The sequence below is a fragment of the Aythya fuligula genome, chromosome Z (assembly GCF_009819795.1).
Source record: "Aythya fuligula isolate bAytFul2 chromosome Z, bAytFul2.pri, whole genome shotgun sequence".
In the NCBI taxonomy this organism is placed as follows: Eukaryota; Metazoa; Chordata; class Aves; order Anseriformes; family Anatidae; genus Aythya; species Aythya fuligula.
In genome coordinates this window covers 40,910,139-40,928,959 of record NC_045593.1, presented here as the reverse complement: position 1 = coordinate 40,928,959, position 18,821 = coordinate 40,910,139, and the positions used below count along the sequence as shown (strand labels likewise).

The window sequence follows — 18,821 nt, the reverse complement described above, 5'->3', positions numbered from 1 at the left end:
ATTATACTGATCCCTATGATAGCAAATATAACGAGCATGTTCTGAAAAATTACAAAATGTAATCTTTTTTTATGTTTCTGTGAAAGAAGTTCTAACAGGAACACTAAATTTAGCCAGCTTTTAAAGAACCTTTCCATATTAATCAGCTCTAGTAAACCTGCCATGAATATTATTTTTTTTTTAAGATCCAAATTTCTGTTGAGTAGCTGTCCAGGAGATCTAGGCAAATCACCAAGTATAATAATTGATTCTGGAGGCAGAAACAGAAATAGGCTTTTGGGAGTCTCTCAGGCTACCTGTTTGGTGGTGGAAAGAGTCAGGAGGCAGTGCTCTGAATAATCAACAAGAACACATGTAAGTAATACATGACTGTAAGCATCCATGTGTTTTGGCTCTCATGTTTGCATGCAAATTAAAATAAAGTGCTTTTATTAGACAAATATTGAAAGTGTTTGCGTTAGAGGTAACACTTCCAGTTTTAAGGGATATAGTAGCTTTTTGTTTCTTTGTTTTTTAAATCAGAAAGTAAATTTTAATTATTTTATTCAGTAGTGAGTATTTGCAGAATTTGGTGGATATAGGGGGGCCAGTGTACCTTCTCTTAAACAGAATGACAAGTGATTGACAAAGCCTAAGTAACTACAGGTCTTCTTACGACTTTGTGCTTTTCTATTTCTCCCAGTAATGCAGTTTGTGTATAGCACACTAAGCAATACAGCAAGTCCTTTTGTGTCTCTCCGAAAATAGAAAATGGCTTTGGTACTTAAGGACCTTTCATTCCAAATTTATAAAAGTCACTGAATCCCATTACTGGTTTTGACAGTAAAAAAAATATAAAAATCAATGTATGTAGATGGTAGATCAAACTACAAAGTCTGAAAATAAGAGATCAAGTATGACCTGCCCAGGTCTAGTTTTTGTGTTCCTCTGTGTATATTATGTCCTTTTGTCAAAGTCCATGTCCATGAAGTATACCTTTTGATATTCAACTTACCTGTGAGCATAGGAAACACCAGGACCATATATCGTAGTCTGTAAGGATGGGTGGCTGTTTTAGTACTGATGAATGCATGTGTAGAGGCCAGATGCCTCTCAGTTTAACAGGCAGCCACAATTTCTGGTGGCACTGCATGGGCATAGAGTCAATGGAGAGGGTCCTGCTCTGTTTTTCTGACTTTGTGTTACTTCCAAGGGAAATCCATATGATGCTTGTATGTATCAGTTTTGGGGGACTTCTAGAAACAGAGTACCAAAATGGAAGTCAGAGTGGTAAGAATTAGGATTTTGTTTTCTCCAAACAGCTGAGAGATCCCTGACTCTGTGTCTGAGTTGGGATCTCATCTTTCATTTTCTGGCTTTCCAGTGAGTATTTTGCTAGAAGACTTGCAAGATAATACATATATCTCATGTCTCAATACTTACTGCATAGTGGCTGTAACAGTTTCATTTTTTGCCTCTTTTTGGAGGGGGTTTCTTTGTCACAGGCTGTTAGCAATTTGTTGACTTTAGTAATAAAAGCAGACGTTAATAGCCTGCATATTTCAACTTTGAACAAACTTCACCTATTCTTCTGTTTAAACAGAAAAAGAACAACAGCAATCAAGAAGAAGGGTGTCCATGTGAAACTGAGCATTATTGATCTGGGCAGTTTAATATTTAAGAACTTTTTTTTTTTTTTTTAGCTGAGTGGTTTCCTGGTATCTTTTTCTCCTCATCATACATGCTATGAGTTGGTTCTACCCTTGGGTTTTGAATAGAACCTGCTTTGAGAGTCAGAGCATTGTACAGCCGTATTTGCCTTAAGTTAGAGCTTGCTCTGTCCCTGGATTTGAGCCAGAAGCAAACAATTATGGAACCTGCCAGAGTCTTGAGCCTGTGTTATTTTATTTCCCCAGAGATGTTTACAAGGGGACTGTTGCCAAACTCCAGATCCATTAAACTGCTGAATCATTACATTTTTTGTAGCAGCCAGCTGGCAAGGATGTGATTCCAAGCACTCACTGTCAGGTATCTTGGGTCAGTGTACTCTAAAAAATGCCTCCTTATGTTTATTTGTATAAAGCCTTGAAGGATGCCACAAGGTACAGACTGCAACATGTAAACAGAGACATTTATGGAAAGAGCATCAGCAATTTTTTTTAAAGTGAGTCTCCTTTTGCTAGTAATGAGCTGCATAGTTGAGGTCTTCTTGTGCTCTGTTGGGGCAGTCTGACTTTCAGTAGAGAAGATTAGTTTGTTGTTCTAGCCACCCAGGCTAATGTTAAGAAATGTCCTTTTAAGGACTTCAGAAATGATGCCAATATTTTTTTTTTTTTGATGTTATTCTGTCTTGTACGTCAGTCAGATGATTCACATGTTCCCTAATTGTTTCTTCCTTAATATACATGTGAGAAACAAGGGGACATTTTAAACTGCAACAAACACTGCAGTTGTTTGGATAGATATTTTAATGTACAGAAACAGTTGTCTCAAAGGCAATGCTACCCCACTCTGCCCCCAAAATTACATTACATTCCAGCTTTGTGGCTTTGCTGTTAATTACAAGGAAAAGTGCTTGCTTCAGTCTGTTTCATAGCTTTGGTTTAATCTGCAGTGGTTGTTTTTTCATTATTGCGTTTGGTGTTTTTTTTTTGAGGGCGCAGGGGGTGTCAAAGTATACTTTCCATGAGGGACTGTTGCTTTTCCGTGTCTTAAATTTTTCCAGGTCATGGAACAAAACCTCAACAGGCGAAATGCCTATATTTTCATTGTACTGTTTCTTTCAGCCACAAACTTATAATTCAGGAGATGCTTGTGCTGTTCTTAATGTTTTCCCAAAACGACTTCTGCCTTCATTAGATCATGTTTAATATTAATGCACAGCAATTGCTTTTGGCAAAACTAGTGCTTCACTTCCAAACTGCTTTGCAAAAAGAATAAAATGCATATAGTTTTTTAAGAGGGCTAGCCTATTTTCTAGTGACCTCTTCCTAGGAAAAAAAAAACATCTGTAATGTAGTATGATGTACGCAAGAAATAATATTGAATCTTGTGTTGCCTATTATATATTTCTTTTTTTTTTTTTTTTTTTTTCTGTGCTTGTCAGCAGACAGAGCAGCCTCCATTATGCTTTCAGAAACCCTGAGGGAGTTGCACCAGCACTCAGTAAAGTCTGCAGGAGATTTCTGAGCCCATGTATCTCTTTTACAGCAGGTACTCACAAGGGACCACATGACTAAATGGACTGACCTTTGGACAAGCAAACGTACCTCAAGTTAACTGTTTCATTTTTTTTTTAAACTACTTGAAATCTTAACACTCCAAAGGATGCTGAGGATATCTGTGAGAAGTGTGTGCCTTTTTTTCCTGCTGATGAACATAGTATTAAAGAATGAAGAATAAATGTTGAGCATAGGAGTTGCTGACATCTGTGAATTTGAGAACTCTCCTTTCTGTTATTTTAGAAAAATTCCTATTAGAAATGTTAACAATTGCAAGCACTACAGTATTGCTGGGATAAACAGCTGGGGAAAAAAAAAAAAGACCATTAAGAACCTTTTTAAGATATCTGCTTATTTTGAGGCATTATTTCAGGCTGACTACATTTCATTCTTGTTTTAAGTGATAAATCCCCAAATTTCTAGGTTTGCTTTGCTATTTGAAGGTGTTGTCCCTGATCAAAATATGTAAAGAGGTCAGCGTTGAGGTGAGCAGGGAAGGGTCCAGGCTTCCAGGTAGATGCAGTGCACTTCTAAACACATTCTGCTTTTACATCCGTACTGTAATGGTTGTGTCCTGCCAAACCTGAGACCAAATATGAGGCTTTGCCTTACTTTTGAAGAAATGCAGAATTTGTCACAAGTGAAAACAAGAAAAAAAAACACAGTTACCTGTAGAAATGCATGATAGGCTGCCCTACCATGTCATAGGGAGTCTTTCCATCTGTTTTGATTGGGAAGTAGATTAAAAAAATAATTAAAAATATCCTTTCCCTAGTGTGTGTGTGTAAGAGAATGAAACTAGTTTTATTGTCATGAGCAACACTCCTGCAACACTTGCTCCAATGGGAGTGCAGGTAGTTTTTTCATCAGTCCTTCCTCTCAAAGTAAAGGGGTATCAAAGGGCCTGTTGACTATGGCAAATCAACAGATGGTTGGTTATAGGACTGGTGCCATAGACAGGGGTTTGTCTACTTAGACCATGGGACTTGCCTTGAGAAACCTGGTATCTTGGGAGCTAGTGGGGACCTGTCATGGGATTGCCAAGCTGGTTGTCGTGGTTCCGCTCGAGTGGGCAGCCGAGCTCCACCACAGCCGCTCTCTCACTCCCCCTCCTCAAAGAGGAATGGGGAGAAAATATGTGAAAAGGGCTCAAAGGTTGAGGTAAGGACGAGAAAATCACGCAATAATTATTGTAACGGGCAAAACAGGCTCAGCATAAGGAGACAGTAAGATTTATTGCTCATTACTAACAAGCTAGAGAAATGAGAAACAAAGGAAAGAAACCAAAAGCACTTTTCCCCCCCCATCCACCCTCTTCCACCTCCTCCCCCCGAGCGGCACAGGGGAACGGGGAATGGGGGTTATGGTCAGTCTACAGCACTGCTTCTCTGCCGCTCCTTCTCGGTCACTCTCGTCCCCTGTGCTGTGGGGTCCCACCCACGGGATGCAGTCCTTGATGAACTGATCCGGCGTGGGCTTCCCACAGGCAGCAGCTCTTCCAGAACTGCTCCAGATATGGGTCCGTACCACGGGGTCCATCCCTCAGGAGAAAACTGCTCCAACCTGGCTCCCCTACGGGCAGCAGCTCCTGCCAGGTCACCTGCTCCTGCGTGGTCTCCTCTCCACGGGCTACAGGTCCAGCCTGAAATCTGCTCCGGCAGGGGTCTTCCACAGGCGGCAGCCTCTGTCGGTGCAGGTCCACCTGCTCCACCGTGGTCTCCTCCATGGGCTGCAGCGTGGAACCCTGCTCCACTGTGGTACTCCATGGGCTGCAGGGGGACATCCTGCTTCACCACGGTCCTCACCACAGGCCGCAGGGGACTTCTGCTCCGGCGCCTGGAGCACCTCTCCCCCTCCTTCTACACTGACCTTGGTGCCTGCAAGGCTGTTCCTCACTCCCTTCACTCTCCCAGCTGCTGTGTGGCGCAGCGTTTTTTTCCCTGTCTTAAATATGCTCTCACAGAGGTGCAAAACAACATCGCTTATTGGCTCAGCTCTGGAAAACAATGGGGCCCTTCCCAAACATGGGGCAGCTTCTAGATCCTTCTCACAGAAACCACCCCTATGGCCCCCTGCTACCAAAACGTAAACCCACTACACTGGTGAAGAGGGCTTTAAACTAGAGTTGGCAGGGGAGGAGAACCTCAGTCCATCCCACTCCTCCCAGTTTGACGCGAGTGCCAGGGATAGATGCCCAGAGCCTGGGGAAGGGCCATGGGTCAGCAGGAGAGCACCTGAAGGGCAGCACAAGGGAATTCCAGCCAGTGCAGCCAGTGAGTCAGCTTCATCAGGGGCCCAACTTAAATGTCTCTATGCTGACACAAGTAGCACGGGGAATAAAGAAGAGGAGTTAGAGATGTACGCATGCCTGCAGGGTTTTGTTCTCATTGGCATTACAGAGACGTGGTGGGACAGATGGCTCCCACGACTGGAGTGTTGGAAGGATGCAGGCTGTTTAGGGAGGCCAGGCGAGGGAAGCAAGGAGGGGGGCATCACCCCGCGTGTCAGTGAGCAGCTGGGGTGCATGGAGCTCTGCCTGGGGATGGGTGAGGAGCTGAGAGAGAGCTTGTGGGTCAGGATTCCAGGGAGGGGAGGGACAGGGGACCTTAGAACGAGGGGGGTGTGCTACAGGCCACCTGATCAGGAAGACCAAGCAGACAAGGCCCTCTGTAGACAGACAGCAGCAGCCTCACGTTTGCAAGCCTTGGTCCTCAGAGGGGACTTCAGGCACCCTGATAGCTGTTGGAGGGACAGCACAGCAGGGCACAGGCAGGCCAGGAGGGCCCTGGAATGCACTGATGACAACTTCCTTCTGCAAGTGATAGAGGAGCCCACAAGGAGAGGTGCTATGCCAGACCTCATTCTCGCTGACAAGGAGGGTGTGGTAGGGAATGAGAAGCTGAAGGGCAGCCTTGGCTGCAGTGACCATGAAATGGTGCAGATTTGCATTCAGAGGGCAGCGAGGAGGGGACACAGCAAGCTTGCTGACCTCGACTTCTGGAGAGCAGACGTTGGCCTCTTGAGGGATCTGTGTGGTAGAAGAGTGCCATGGGCCAAAGCCCTGGAGCGAAGAGGGGCCCAAGAAATTTGGCTAATATTCAAGGATCAGCTCCTCCAAACTCAGGAGCGATGCTTCCCAACAAAGAGGAAGTTGGGCAGAAACGCCAGGAGACCTGCATGAGTGTACAAGGAGCTCCTGGACAAACTCAAACAGAAAAAGGAGGCCTGCAGAGAGTGGAAGCAAGGGCAAGAAGCCTGATGGGAATACAGAGAAAATGTCTGGGCAGCCAGGAATCAAGTTAGGAAAGCCAAAGCCCTGTTGCAATTAAATTTGGCCAGGAATGTCAAAGGCAACAAGAAAAGCTTCTATTAGGTACGTGAGAGATAAAAGGAAGACTAAGGAAATGGTGGGATCCCTCCAGAAGGAAACGGGAGACCTGGTTACCCAGGATATGGAGAAAGCTGAGGTACTTTTTTTCCTCAGTCTTCACCAGCAAGAGCTCTACCCACATAGCCCAGATCCCAGAAGGCAAACGCAAGGACTGGTAGAATGAAGAACCACCCAGTGTAGGAGAAGACCAGGTCTGAGACCATCTAAGGAACTTAAAGGTACGCAAATCCGTGGGACTTGATGAGATGCATCCACAGATCCTGAGGGAACTGGTGGATGTAGTTGCTAAGCCACTCTACATTACACTTGAGAAGTTGTGGCAGTCTCATGGAGTTCCCAGTGACTGGGAAAGGGGAAACATGACCTCCGTTTTTTAAAAGGGAATAAAGGAAGATCTGGGGAACTACAGACCACTCAGTCTCAGTTCTGTGCCTGGCAAGATCATGGAACAGATCCTCCTGGAATCTGTGCTAAGGCACATGGAAATTAAGCCAACCTGGCTTCACTAAGGGCAGATCGTGCCTGACAGGCACGCAGAAAAGTGGTATAACATTGACTTCAAAAGTGTTGAGCTTGATTCGATGTAGAACTTGCACCTCTCATTTTACTGCATTTTTTTTTTTGGTAAAGGTTTGAAAACACTTTGACTGAAGCGTCATTAAAAGAGCAGTGTGCAGAAGGTCAGGGGTGGTGACTGTGCCCCTCTACTCAGCCCTTGGGAGGCCCCACTTGGAGTACTGTGTCCAGGTTTGGGGCCCTCAGGACTAGAAGGATGTGGATCTGTTAGAGTGGGTCCAGGAGAGGGCCAAAAAGATGATCCAAGGGGCTGGAGCACCTCTCCTATGATGTATGGCTGAAGGAACTGGGGCTGTTCAGCCTACAGAAGAGAAGGCTCCAGGATGACCTCATCACAGCCTATCAATACTTAAAGGGGTCTTCTAAAAAGGAAGGAGAAGGACTCTTTACTTGGGTAAGTAATGATAAGACAAAGGGTTTTAAAGTAAAAGAGGTGAGATTTAGATTAGAGGTTAGAAGGAAAATTTTCACTCAGAGGATGGTGAAGCACTGGAACAGGTTGCCCAGAGAGGCTGTGGAAGTCCCATCCCCGGAGGTGTTCAAGGCCAGGTTAGATGAGGCCCTGGACAATCTGATCTAATGGGAGGTGTCCCCAGTCCCCCCCTGGCAGGGGAGTCTTAATTTCCTGTGTGTATTCATGGGCACCCTGCTGTCTGCTCCCAGAGGTTAAAAAAAAAAAAAAAGTGCTTAAAAATCAGAAGATTGTTTTTATTAAAATAATTCATGGAACCTGGTACCTAAGCTGCTATTTATTCAGGTACAGCTCTGTGCTGACTGGGAGTACGCTGTGGGCCATATAACTCGTTTATTGCTCTTCTGAAAATATGGACAAGAATATGTAGCACATGCATTGTTTTCTGATTAGAAGTAGGAACAATGAAGGAATACTGTTACTGAGTAACAGTATTAATATATTAATACAATATTATTAACAATAATACTGAATCATTCTGGGGGCTGCTGATTGGGAAACTTGTTTCTTGTTAAAGGGACAGAAAATTGAGGCTTGCAACTATGTTTAAATTCCTTGGGAGTTTTATATCACTAATATATAATGTATATGTCTATATATCCTGGATGCTAAGTATCAGTTAATTGCCTGGAGACATCTGAAATCTGTTTTCTCTGGAGCCTTCTTATGAGTACCTAAATATACAAATAAAAATAAAACAATTCTGAAAATCTGTGTCAGTATATTTGATTTTCATTTGATCTGTATTTATTTAATATTTTTAATGCTATCAAACAGGGCAGAAACATTGTCTTGAACATTTATTTTTAATACGATTAATTAAAAAGCAAATTATTTTGTAGGTATATTTTTTGACTTTTACATAATTAAAAACTAACTCAAAGGATTTTTAAGTTTAATAGGTGTTGATCCATTTTAAGTTTTTTTTTTGATGTTCTAGTTCTTGCCTATTTACCAGGAAAACTGTGATTTCAGTAATGTCTGATGTTAGAATCATATCTGTGATATGTATATTTTACTCTCACATGTCCTTTAACACATCATGTCAAATGTATTCCTTAGATTAATATGACAAATAAGTATAGCATATTTGAATTATAGGTTTCGTAGGTAAAATACTTAATCCATACAGGATTTGTCTAATAAGTAGTGTGTACTCAGCATAGGAAAACTCTTCTGTGTTGCACGTGCTTCTAGACATTTTGAAGAAATAGTTTTCATTATTTTCTGTGGTAGCAGTGTAGGAGAAAACCAGATTCATACTGGGTGTTTGGAGAGAACAGAAAAGAGAGCAGAAAATACTCATCTTCTGTTCAAGAACCCTGACCACTGGTGCATTATCGCATGTCAGCCAATGTGCATAGATCTACATTTCCTAGTCAGCCCAGTGAGGTTGAGGATGGCTATGTCCAAGTTTTTCTTTTTCTCACTTAGCTCTTTTTTAAAACATTAACATTTTGGCTTATAAAAACTATCATATCGTTGTACTGATTTGCTCATTGACCTGGCATGATGCAATGTAATCATACTCTTGTTTGAAATCAATCCCTGTGCACAGTACAGTAATAAATAATTTCAATGCTGAATTGTAAGACTTTATTGTCCTTAATTTAGTGTGAGTAATTGGGTGCGAAGGCTGCCCTTGAATATATTAATAAATGGAATCCCAGTCTTCAGGTAATGAAAGAGTGACTTGAGACCTTCAACTGTGTCAGAAATTGTTCACATTCAGGATGCAGAACATAGTGGTCTGAAAAGACATCAAGCTCACCTTTGTGTTGTAAGAGCATACCAATTTTGAAGAAGTTATGCATTGAACTATGTTTCTCTTAACCTTAAAGGTTAGATAGAGTTAAATAGAGTGCATCATTTTGTTTGGCTGAACGTAGTGTGCTTTTTTTTAATATGTTCTTTGACAGGGGTTCAGCTAGTGTCAAATAAACTGAAATAACTAAAGTCATGCATGTACCTTGTTGTATTTTGTAGCATACCCTTCTAGTGCACTTTTGAAGTTTTATTTGCTATACTTAAGTATGTTTTTTAAAATTCTAGGTATAGTTGCCTTTGGAAGCCATCATTTGATACAAACAATGTAGAAGAAGCCATTGTTTTCTAAAAAGTATAATCTTAATATAAACAGTTTTATTTTTGTGTTCAGGTGATAGTATATCTAATTATTTTGGCATTTTGCTTGTGCATTTTATCAGTTCATTAAACTCATCAGTGGGAACAAGTTCCAAAGAAGAAAGGGACGGTGATGGGGTAAACATCCTGGTGTAGGTAGTCCCTCTTCACAGTTTAGAGGAGGCATTGATTTTACTTTTCAACATTTCAGGAAGCATACTCTTCAAGTGCATGTCTTCGGAGCTTGACGGAATCACAGAGCAGCAGGAGAAAGTGCTGTCAGTTCTAGAGGAGAAGTTCCCAGGTCTTCCTCCACGAGAGGAAATTATCTCTGTTCTCCAGGAGACTCAGCTTAACCCTCAAGGTAATCGAATTTCCATTTTCAGACATTTTACAAATGCAGTTACCTAACTGTATTTGAATAGTTTGGCTCATTGTGTGTGGTGAGAGTATAGCTTCAGGATGGTTTGTATCTTCATTGACAGTTACATGTAGTTATATTTAATTTTAAAATAACTAGACTAAAATTCTAATAATGGAATTGCAATTTTTGCTGAGGAACTACAGAACTTCTAAATGATCTTATATTGCTTTTATGGGTGACAGAACACTGGCATAGGTTGTCCAGAGAGGCTGTGAAGTCTTCTTAACTGGAGATCTGTGAAAGCTACCTAGACATGGTCCCAGGCAGCCTGCTCTAGGTGGCTCTGCCTCAGTGTGGGGCTTGGACCAGATGGCCCCCAGAAGTCCCTTCCCACCTCAGCCATTCTGTGATTTACAGATAAAGTAGAAGTTAATTTATTTCACATATTTGCTTTAACAAGCATGTGCTAATCAAGTATTTGTGTTACTGAAGCGGAACGCAGGATAGAGGTATAATCAATGTTTCAGGCCACATGCAGAAACTGTGTTGCAGTCCCCTTAGTGTCACGGGAGTGGATTTTATTATTCTGAACCTTCCCAAATTTATCAAGGTTTCAGCTATTAGGGCTAGGGCTCTGTACAGGTGAAGTGACTTTGACTAAGATTAAGGAAACAGAGGGAAAACTCTAACTCTTTCACTTTCTTCTGCTAGAAATAAATGAAGACATTTTGATGTTATTTCAGTGATCAAAACTCAGAATGTGTGAAGTTAGTATTTGATCGCAGGCTTGTGAAGGGATGCTGAAAGTTGTTGCAATCAGTCAATTTTTTTACTGTCTTTATTAAATGACATCCACTACCAAGTTGTTTCCAAAGAGTGAGCATTGAATTATGGAGATACTTTCATGTTAGATATGTCAGGCATGAACAGGGTCCCTTTAGACTTGTAGTCTTTATTCGTTCTTCTCTGTCCACCCATCTGCTGAATACTCTCACCTGATTTCAGACCTTCAGCCTGAAATGGGTTCCCAAACTGGTAGTTCAGGGCAGAACTTGAGGTGCTACTCCCTTTGCTTTTTCTTTCAGTGAGGCTGCAAAATAAGTAATTCAGGGCCATAAGTCTTTGGATAGTTCCCTGACGTTTCTTGTGACATTAGTCAAGAATTCAGAGTTCAGAAATGAACTATGTGGCCTGGATTGGAGAGGCAGTGAATGTGGCTTTTACTGAACTCTGCTCTCAGTACTGCCAATTTTTGTGGAAGGTGGTTTAGTAGTGTCGTGTACTTGTTTGTACACAAGAAACTAGAGGGTTTATAACTGATATAGTTTACCCTGCTCATGTAGCATATAAAAACTATTGGCAATAAGTGTCATGCAGACTGAATCTGTTATGCCTACTTCTCCAAGTTTTGTATTAGGGTAATGTCATGCTTTTTTGTTTCATAGCTGCTGTTTTCTATATACTCTAAGGTACGTATTTAACATTGCATACATTTATATGGTGTTTATTAGTAAAGTACTGAAGAGTTTCTGAAGTCCATTGAAGACACTGACCTGTGCTGAACATTGTGCCTTACATACCTGTTATTTTAGACCATATTAGGAAAATTCGGCAAAAACGTTCTCAGCTTCATGCAGAAATAATGATTTGTTGGCCTGAGTTCATGAATTCACTTGTTATTTGAGACACACTGGTCTGTAGTCAAACAGAAAGTCTACAGGCTACATAAATATTTTTAAAAGGACAGACTCAAAAACAAAATAAATATATGAACATAAGCCAGTTCATCTTGTCATTGGATTGAATGCAGTACCTGGACTCTATACAAGAACGGTAATGAGATGATTCATTTCTTTGGCTTTAAGTGGGTATTTGGCTTCCTCTGAAAAATCACTCATGCAAACACATTGTGGATGTTATGCAGCTAAGTTTTAAAAGTCTGTGGACACTTTATTTGCCACTCGACACTGAATAGCTCACATCTTTCTTTGTATAGGTATTTGGCTACTTTCTCAGTTCCCGGATGGTGTGATACAACTGTGTATCTATACATGAGATATATTTATTATATAATAATAAATATAATAATAAATACTCTTTAAAGTATTTAAGTCAAACGTCTCCCACTGAAGAAATTTAGTCATATGGATTTTAAATACGTTGTACTTAAGCGTATCAACATGTCTGGGTATAGTGTTAAGCAATTCCAATTTTACTCTGTTTTCGGATGATAATCTGCATTTCTGTTTCTATGGTACATACACATCCCGTTGGTTCATTTACTGTTTGATGTACGTAAACCATTGTTGGTATCAATTTGTCAGGAAAACCAGAAAGGTTGAATGATTTTGTGTTTACAGAATGTCTTAATGCTTTGCCTCTGAATATTTTAGAAATGCCATAATAATCTACATGTGCTTTTCAGTGTGCTTCTTATTCCAGAAATATTTCATATTAGTGGCATAAGGATGGTCTAGGTATATATTTGTCATCAACTAGAATTCAATTGACCTAGAAAGTAGAAGCGTTCACGCAATTTCATTTCATTTCAGGAGACTTAATTCTTCATCCTTCGTTGTTGCTTTTTAATCTCTTCCTTGCTCAAAGAAAACCTCTGGAAATATTATGCATTGAATTATTAATGTTGGTTTTAATGTTCTTATAGGGTGTCCTAAAATATAGAAGGCTCAACATTAAGGTTCAAACTGCATTTTTAATTTGAGTTGCTATATCTGTTCATCTGTGGATTCTTGAATGTATTGAAATTCCTTTCTCTTCTAAAACAGGTGTAAGCATTGAGGAAGCTATGCTGAAGGATCTCAAGGAAATTTCAGATGGAGAAATCAAAGTAGCAATTAGCACTGTGTACATGACACTGGAGGTAAGAGGAAGCTTAAATAATGTAGATGGTAAACAGCCCTATTGCATAAAGAAAGAGTTCTTTAAGATTTTGAACCTCATATTTTCTTGTTAGTGAAACTTCTGCTCATATATAATGTAATTACTTTTGAGAGAACCAATAGCTGTTTTTGATCTCACAATCATTTGTATGCACCTGATTATTACTTGCTGTTGATCTGTTTGATGGTGTATAAAAACAATGGCACTAGCTAACTGCAGCGTTTATGCCAACTGAAGTTGTGAACATTCAGTTATACTTAGTAGATAGTTACTACTTTTCACTTAGGTTATAGCATATGGGCATATGATTTATATATCTGGTCTAATGCTTTCTCAGTTCTTTGACAGGAGAGGGTGTTCTTCATTCCTTCCATGCCTATCTTGAAATTATGTAATGAATTTTGTCCGTTGCTGAATGCATGTGTGGACTGACCTAATCTAAATGAAAATGCTGATACAAACAAAGGACCTCGACAGGGCAGAAGTTTGTAGAATTTTGGTTGTTTGGATTAAAACTGTAGATTTGTCCTAATGAGTTTTCCTGAGATAGCCCAAAATTTTCCTTCTTGACCAATTACAGACATTTTGTAATTGCTACGAGAAAACCTCTGTGGTATGTTTTGCATCATTATTTCAAGATAATTGGTATTATAGAGATTAGTGGTAATATACCTGGACCTGAAGTAGACAGAAATATTACTGTATGTGACATGCAAATGAAGTTGTCATCGTTTACTTTTTACTTTTAGATTTAATATTTTTGATTAAAGGATATTTAAAAAATCACGTGAATAGTACTTAATAGTGTATACCTATGAGGTTTCTTACAGAATGTGTTTTAAGGCATTTTATAAAAAAATAAGGTGCTTCTGTGGATGAAGAAGTTTCTGGCATAATCCCACTAATTATCCAGAAAATTTTGCTTTTTTTTTAAGCTTGCATAGTAAAATATATAAATCAATCTTGCTATCTAAGTAGTGAGATATCCTTAATATGTGATTTACGTACTGAAATAAAAATATATTAATTTTAAAAAATGAAAAAAGTAATCTTATAATACCTCCTGCAGTTCTGCAGCTACTCTGGTGTATTTGTTTCTTAGGGGGTGGGATAAAGCAGTATTTTTGGCCTGGTCAACTTTATTACAAAAACATTTTACAAGTCTCTTTTAAGAGCTTGTTTATGGCACTGAATTTTTTGGCCTTTACTACAGTTAGAGCTATTTTATAGAGGATAAACAGAATCTGTTCTGAAATTCTGAAAGCAGAATCTGTTAGCTTCTCATTGGTAAGCAGGCTTTACCAGCCATGAAGTACACTACTTTGTTAACCATAACTTTGCTCCTCAAAATTATGCTGAGGCTGGGAGTAATGGGGAGGGGGAAGAGTATTGCAGGATAAATCCTAAAAAGAAGAAATTGGATTTTTTTTTAACATCCTTAACAATTTATTATTATTATTATTATTATTATTATTATTATTATTATTATTATTTTTTTTTTTTTTTTTTACTTTTAATTTTGTTTCATAGACTATGTAGAATACAGACCTTGTGCCCCACAAATCTAATGTTTAGCTTTGGCTAAACATGATTGAAGTCATCTTCGCTACTTTACATACTCAAAGTGATCATAACCTGAAGCTTCTCTTCCATGCGGCAAATTGAATTTGGCAACAATAGGTTTTCATAGTCCTAAAAGCAGGCAAATCTTTGAACTCTTTTAAGTGACTGAGTAACGTTCAATGCTGGCTTGTTTTGTTCAAGGAGCTGCAAGATCTGGTGGTCAAGCAAAAAAAATTTCACAGTTGTCTTTCTTGAGATGCATCCAACAGCCATTGGGAAAGAAACGTAGATTTAGTTGCAAGTAAAAAGAACATAGTGATTAGGGTCTCACTGAAGTTAGATGATTTTTAGTCATAACTTGTTAAGCAATTTTATTACTTAATGTTATTTAGCATTTCTGATAGGATTTTTTTCTGGAAGTTATGGGCATCTCTCTTTACATTTTGCTCCCTGTTTTTCTGCTGTGAATATTTTCATCAAAAAGCTTTTTTTTTTTTTTTTTTTAGGTGTAACTGTTTTGTTTTGTTTTTGTTTTTTCCCTAACATTTACAAACTCATACTTGGTTAAAAACAACTGCTAAGTTAATGGTTGGGCTGGAGATCAGTTTTGCATTTATTACGTTACTGCATTTTGTTCAAATGTTATCTAAACTCTCTAATTTACAGCATTTGACTAGCACAAGACTTGCTGTCTGGAAGCCAGGGACAATGTTGTCTGCATCATGGTAAAGTAGGTGGCTTGTAAAAACATTCTGCACAAGTTACTTCATCTAGTATCTGCAATACACTACGCATAACAGAATTACAAACAAAACTGTCCAGACCCATGTCTCTATTCAGTTTAGATTTCTGTTCTGATATGACCTGAGAATACATAAACTTCAGTGACTTCTGGATTTTCTCAGCAATTATGATGATAATTTGTTTTTTCTCCTCAAAGTGCTCTGCAGACATTACCTGATTAAACATAAAAGAACATGAAGTATAGGCTAGGCTTTGCAGCAGGTGTTGAATGTCTGATGTGTTTGTTTCTTCAGAAATCTCACGTTGTTTTTTAAACCAACAGATAAGTAAAAGCATTTTGCATGAAAGTACTTTCTGTAGGCTCAATTATTTGCTATGGTTCAGTATCATGTAGGTGATACTGCTAAGGCCAAGAATGATGATTATATGATTATACTTGGGTAGAGTAAGCTGTTCACAAGTGCACATCTCCTGCTGCATTGGCTATGTATCATGAAGAATGAAAGAGTTATAGCTCAACACTCAAGCTATGATTTCAGTCAGCATGTCACAATAGTAAAGACAGTCAGAGATCAGTTAGTCAGGTATTCTAACAAATGTCACACCTATGTAGCACATTATCAAATGATTTTACGTTTTTCTTATATCAACTTTCCTGGCAAGTTTTACAGATTTTTGTTGAGAGTAAACTGTGAAAAAAAAATGCCCGTTCTTGGCAGAATGGATGTTCTTTCCAGCCAAATCTTGACCTGAAGCTAAGTCTCTTTTCCTTCTTTTCCACTGATTTTCCTGTATTAGAAAAACAGTATTAGAAAAATGTATCTCCTCAGTTTCCCCACTGTAATTGAGAATCTTAAAATTTATTTCATTAATGTGCCGTGTGGCACATTAATTAAAGCCTGTGTTAGAAATGTTGCGATAAACCCTACTTTTATTAGTAAAGATTCACATTTCATATTACCTGTGGGAATGTTTTCTAGGTTCTGTATTTTATAAGGAAGGAAAAGATGGTAATTAATAAATCATCAATTGTAAGTTAATACTTACTAATTACTTAGTGTTATTGCATGTAGGACACATGGAGGTACACTGCTGCACTCAACAGTTTCTCATGAAGGAAGACATAAATGCAAAAATAGTAATGCAATTGATCTCAAAGCTTTATTTGTATGTAAATATTAATGAATGTTCTGTGATTTAGACCCATTCTTTGTTGGCTCACTAGTTGTCAACTGTATGATTTTTAAGTGTCCTGATAAGAGTCTTTCAACTGTTGAAGGAATAGAAAATGTTGATGTAAGTAATAAAGTCAGGGAAAGCATTTCATGCAGGGGAGTTTATTTTTTTATGAGAATCTATGTGAAGCTTTGCATTTTTTTGAGACAACTACTTTTCTATCTGTGCTTCCAGGATTTAGGTGGCATTAAAGTCGTAAGTTGAGATCAGACCTGTGTCTCCAGTGACTGGCTGCCATAGTGTGTATCACTTGGATTTCATATGTATTGTGGATTTTTTTTTTTAGATGTGTGACAAAAGACTTAGAGACCAGATCACAGTTATTTTTGTTGCCTTTGCCAGAAAGTTTTCACAAGTCATAATAACGATTACTCATAGGATACTGTAGCAAAATTCAATGCATGCATAACAGTTAATTTCTATTACATTATGTTATACCCTGAGAGTATATTTTGCTTGATCTCTGCTGGAATTCTCTACGAAATGAGAAATATCTTCTCAATGTGACTTTCTGTGAAAGTCATTTTTTTCCTGAGAAATGAATACTTATTTCGTAAAGAGAAATCTATCCTCTGCTTTCTTATGTCTACTGCACCAGAATGATGTTCAGGTTTCACGAGCATTTGGTTTACTCAAAATGGCTCAATATGTTGAAGCTTAATAATGCATTTGTTGGACTAGCCCAACCAATCCTTAATCTTCTGCTTCATGAACATTTATTCTAACTACTCACAGAACTTGGAATAAGTTAGGATGATAGAAAAATCAAAATTCCTCCAGGGAGAATCAAGGCAGGCAGTTGAAAACAGGGCAAAAAAATACCACTTAGTAGTACAAATGATTTGGGAATAGTGTCAAGGGAAAACAAGCTCATGCAACAAGTTTCCTCTTTGTGGTTTTGTCTTTGAGAAACACACAGCAACTGGAACTTGGGAGATTTTTAAATGTTTGGGAGCACAATGGATCCACTTCCCAATAGATAAATAGTCTGATGTCAGAGAGACAATCTGATTTTCAGACTGTTTTGTAGTAGTAGGATGGCTTGCAACAATGCTTCTAATTTGGAGAAGTTTATATGTGTATTATGAAAAGTGATGCTTTTAATACTTCTGTAAAGCAAAGCAAGGATCTCTGTCATAGCTGGTGCATGTCAAACAAGTACTAGGTAGGCTATTGCACCCAGTTAAGCGAGTCTTTAAGATTTGTTTGAAGGTTTGAACCTTTGTTGTCTATCTGTAATGACTGGGCCATAGTTACGTACTTGGAACTTTTTTCTTGTGGTATAAATATAAACATATTTCAAATGAGATCAGATTGGTCCATGAATTTGTTTTTAATGCTAAAAACAAAACAAGAAGAAAACCCCAAGTAAACATGTTAACATTTAATCTTCCAATAATGGAATTGGAAACAAAATTCACAGTAACTTACAATAGCAATGCTGTTTAGAGATATTTTTCTGATGCCTGTTGTGAGAAGTTAGGGTATGTAAAATAAATGATGTATGGAGCTGTAGGAATGCGACTTTTGCAGACTACCTTATGTCTAAGGAACATTAAACATAGGGTTCTCGTTTAGCAAATAAATAACCATTCATTTCAATGGCTGCATAGTCTGGACTTCTGTGCATATTTTTGCAAAGATGAGAAGAGGCCATTAGGGATTTAATATAAAATAAATCGCCAAGGGGTCTTCTTGTAGTCCTAGTCTTTCTGCCACATGGTGTGTCACTAATGTGCATAAATGGGCTTAAATGAATTTGTTATCTGTATTACATTTGCAGTATGTATATATTTATATATTATTTTTTAATTGTGTTTAAAAATAAAACATTAAATACATCATTTCTGAGAGTTGAAAACATACCATTTGTAAATAAATCAACCTTAATTAAGGTCTTAAAATGTCAGTTTGTGAGATCTGCCTGTAGGAAAATGTATAACATACATAGTACACAAGGCTTAAGTATAATTCGATTTGCTTTTTTAGAAGTATTAGGAAGGTTAAGTCATCCCCTTATAGGACTGTGTAAAGCAGTCAAACATGCATTACTGTAAATACCACACTCACGTTTAAGCATCAGAATGCATGTTCTGGAGGATGGTGACTCTTGTGTTGATGCCTCAGGTCAGACTAAATACCTCAACTGCAATGAGTATGATCCAAGGTGGGGAGAGTGGAGGCAGACCTGCTGAATTCTCTGTTGCAGTTATTTATTCATTTCTAAAAGTATGAGAGGAAACTGGTGGG

The 18,821-nt window shown here is 38.7% G+C and overlaps 1 protein-coding gene across 2 annotated transcripts in view; it reads left to right on the top strand.

Annotated features, from left to right (window-relative positions):
• Nucleotides 1–18,821, top strand: part of PRUNE2 (prune homolog 2 with BCH domain) — a 138,259-nt gene that overhangs the window by 34,772 nt on the left and 84,666 nt on the right. For both annotated transcript variants that reach the window (XM_032205327.1, XM_032205325.1), the window contains exons 5-6: nucleotides 9,975–10,127; nucleotides 12,914–13,008. In XM_032205327.1, coding sequence (XP_032061218.1) covers nucleotides 9,975–10,127; nucleotides 12,914–13,008 — 248 coding nt within the window. The remainder of the gene's footprint in view (nucleotides 1–9,974; nucleotides 10,128–12,913; nucleotides 13,009–18,821) is intronic.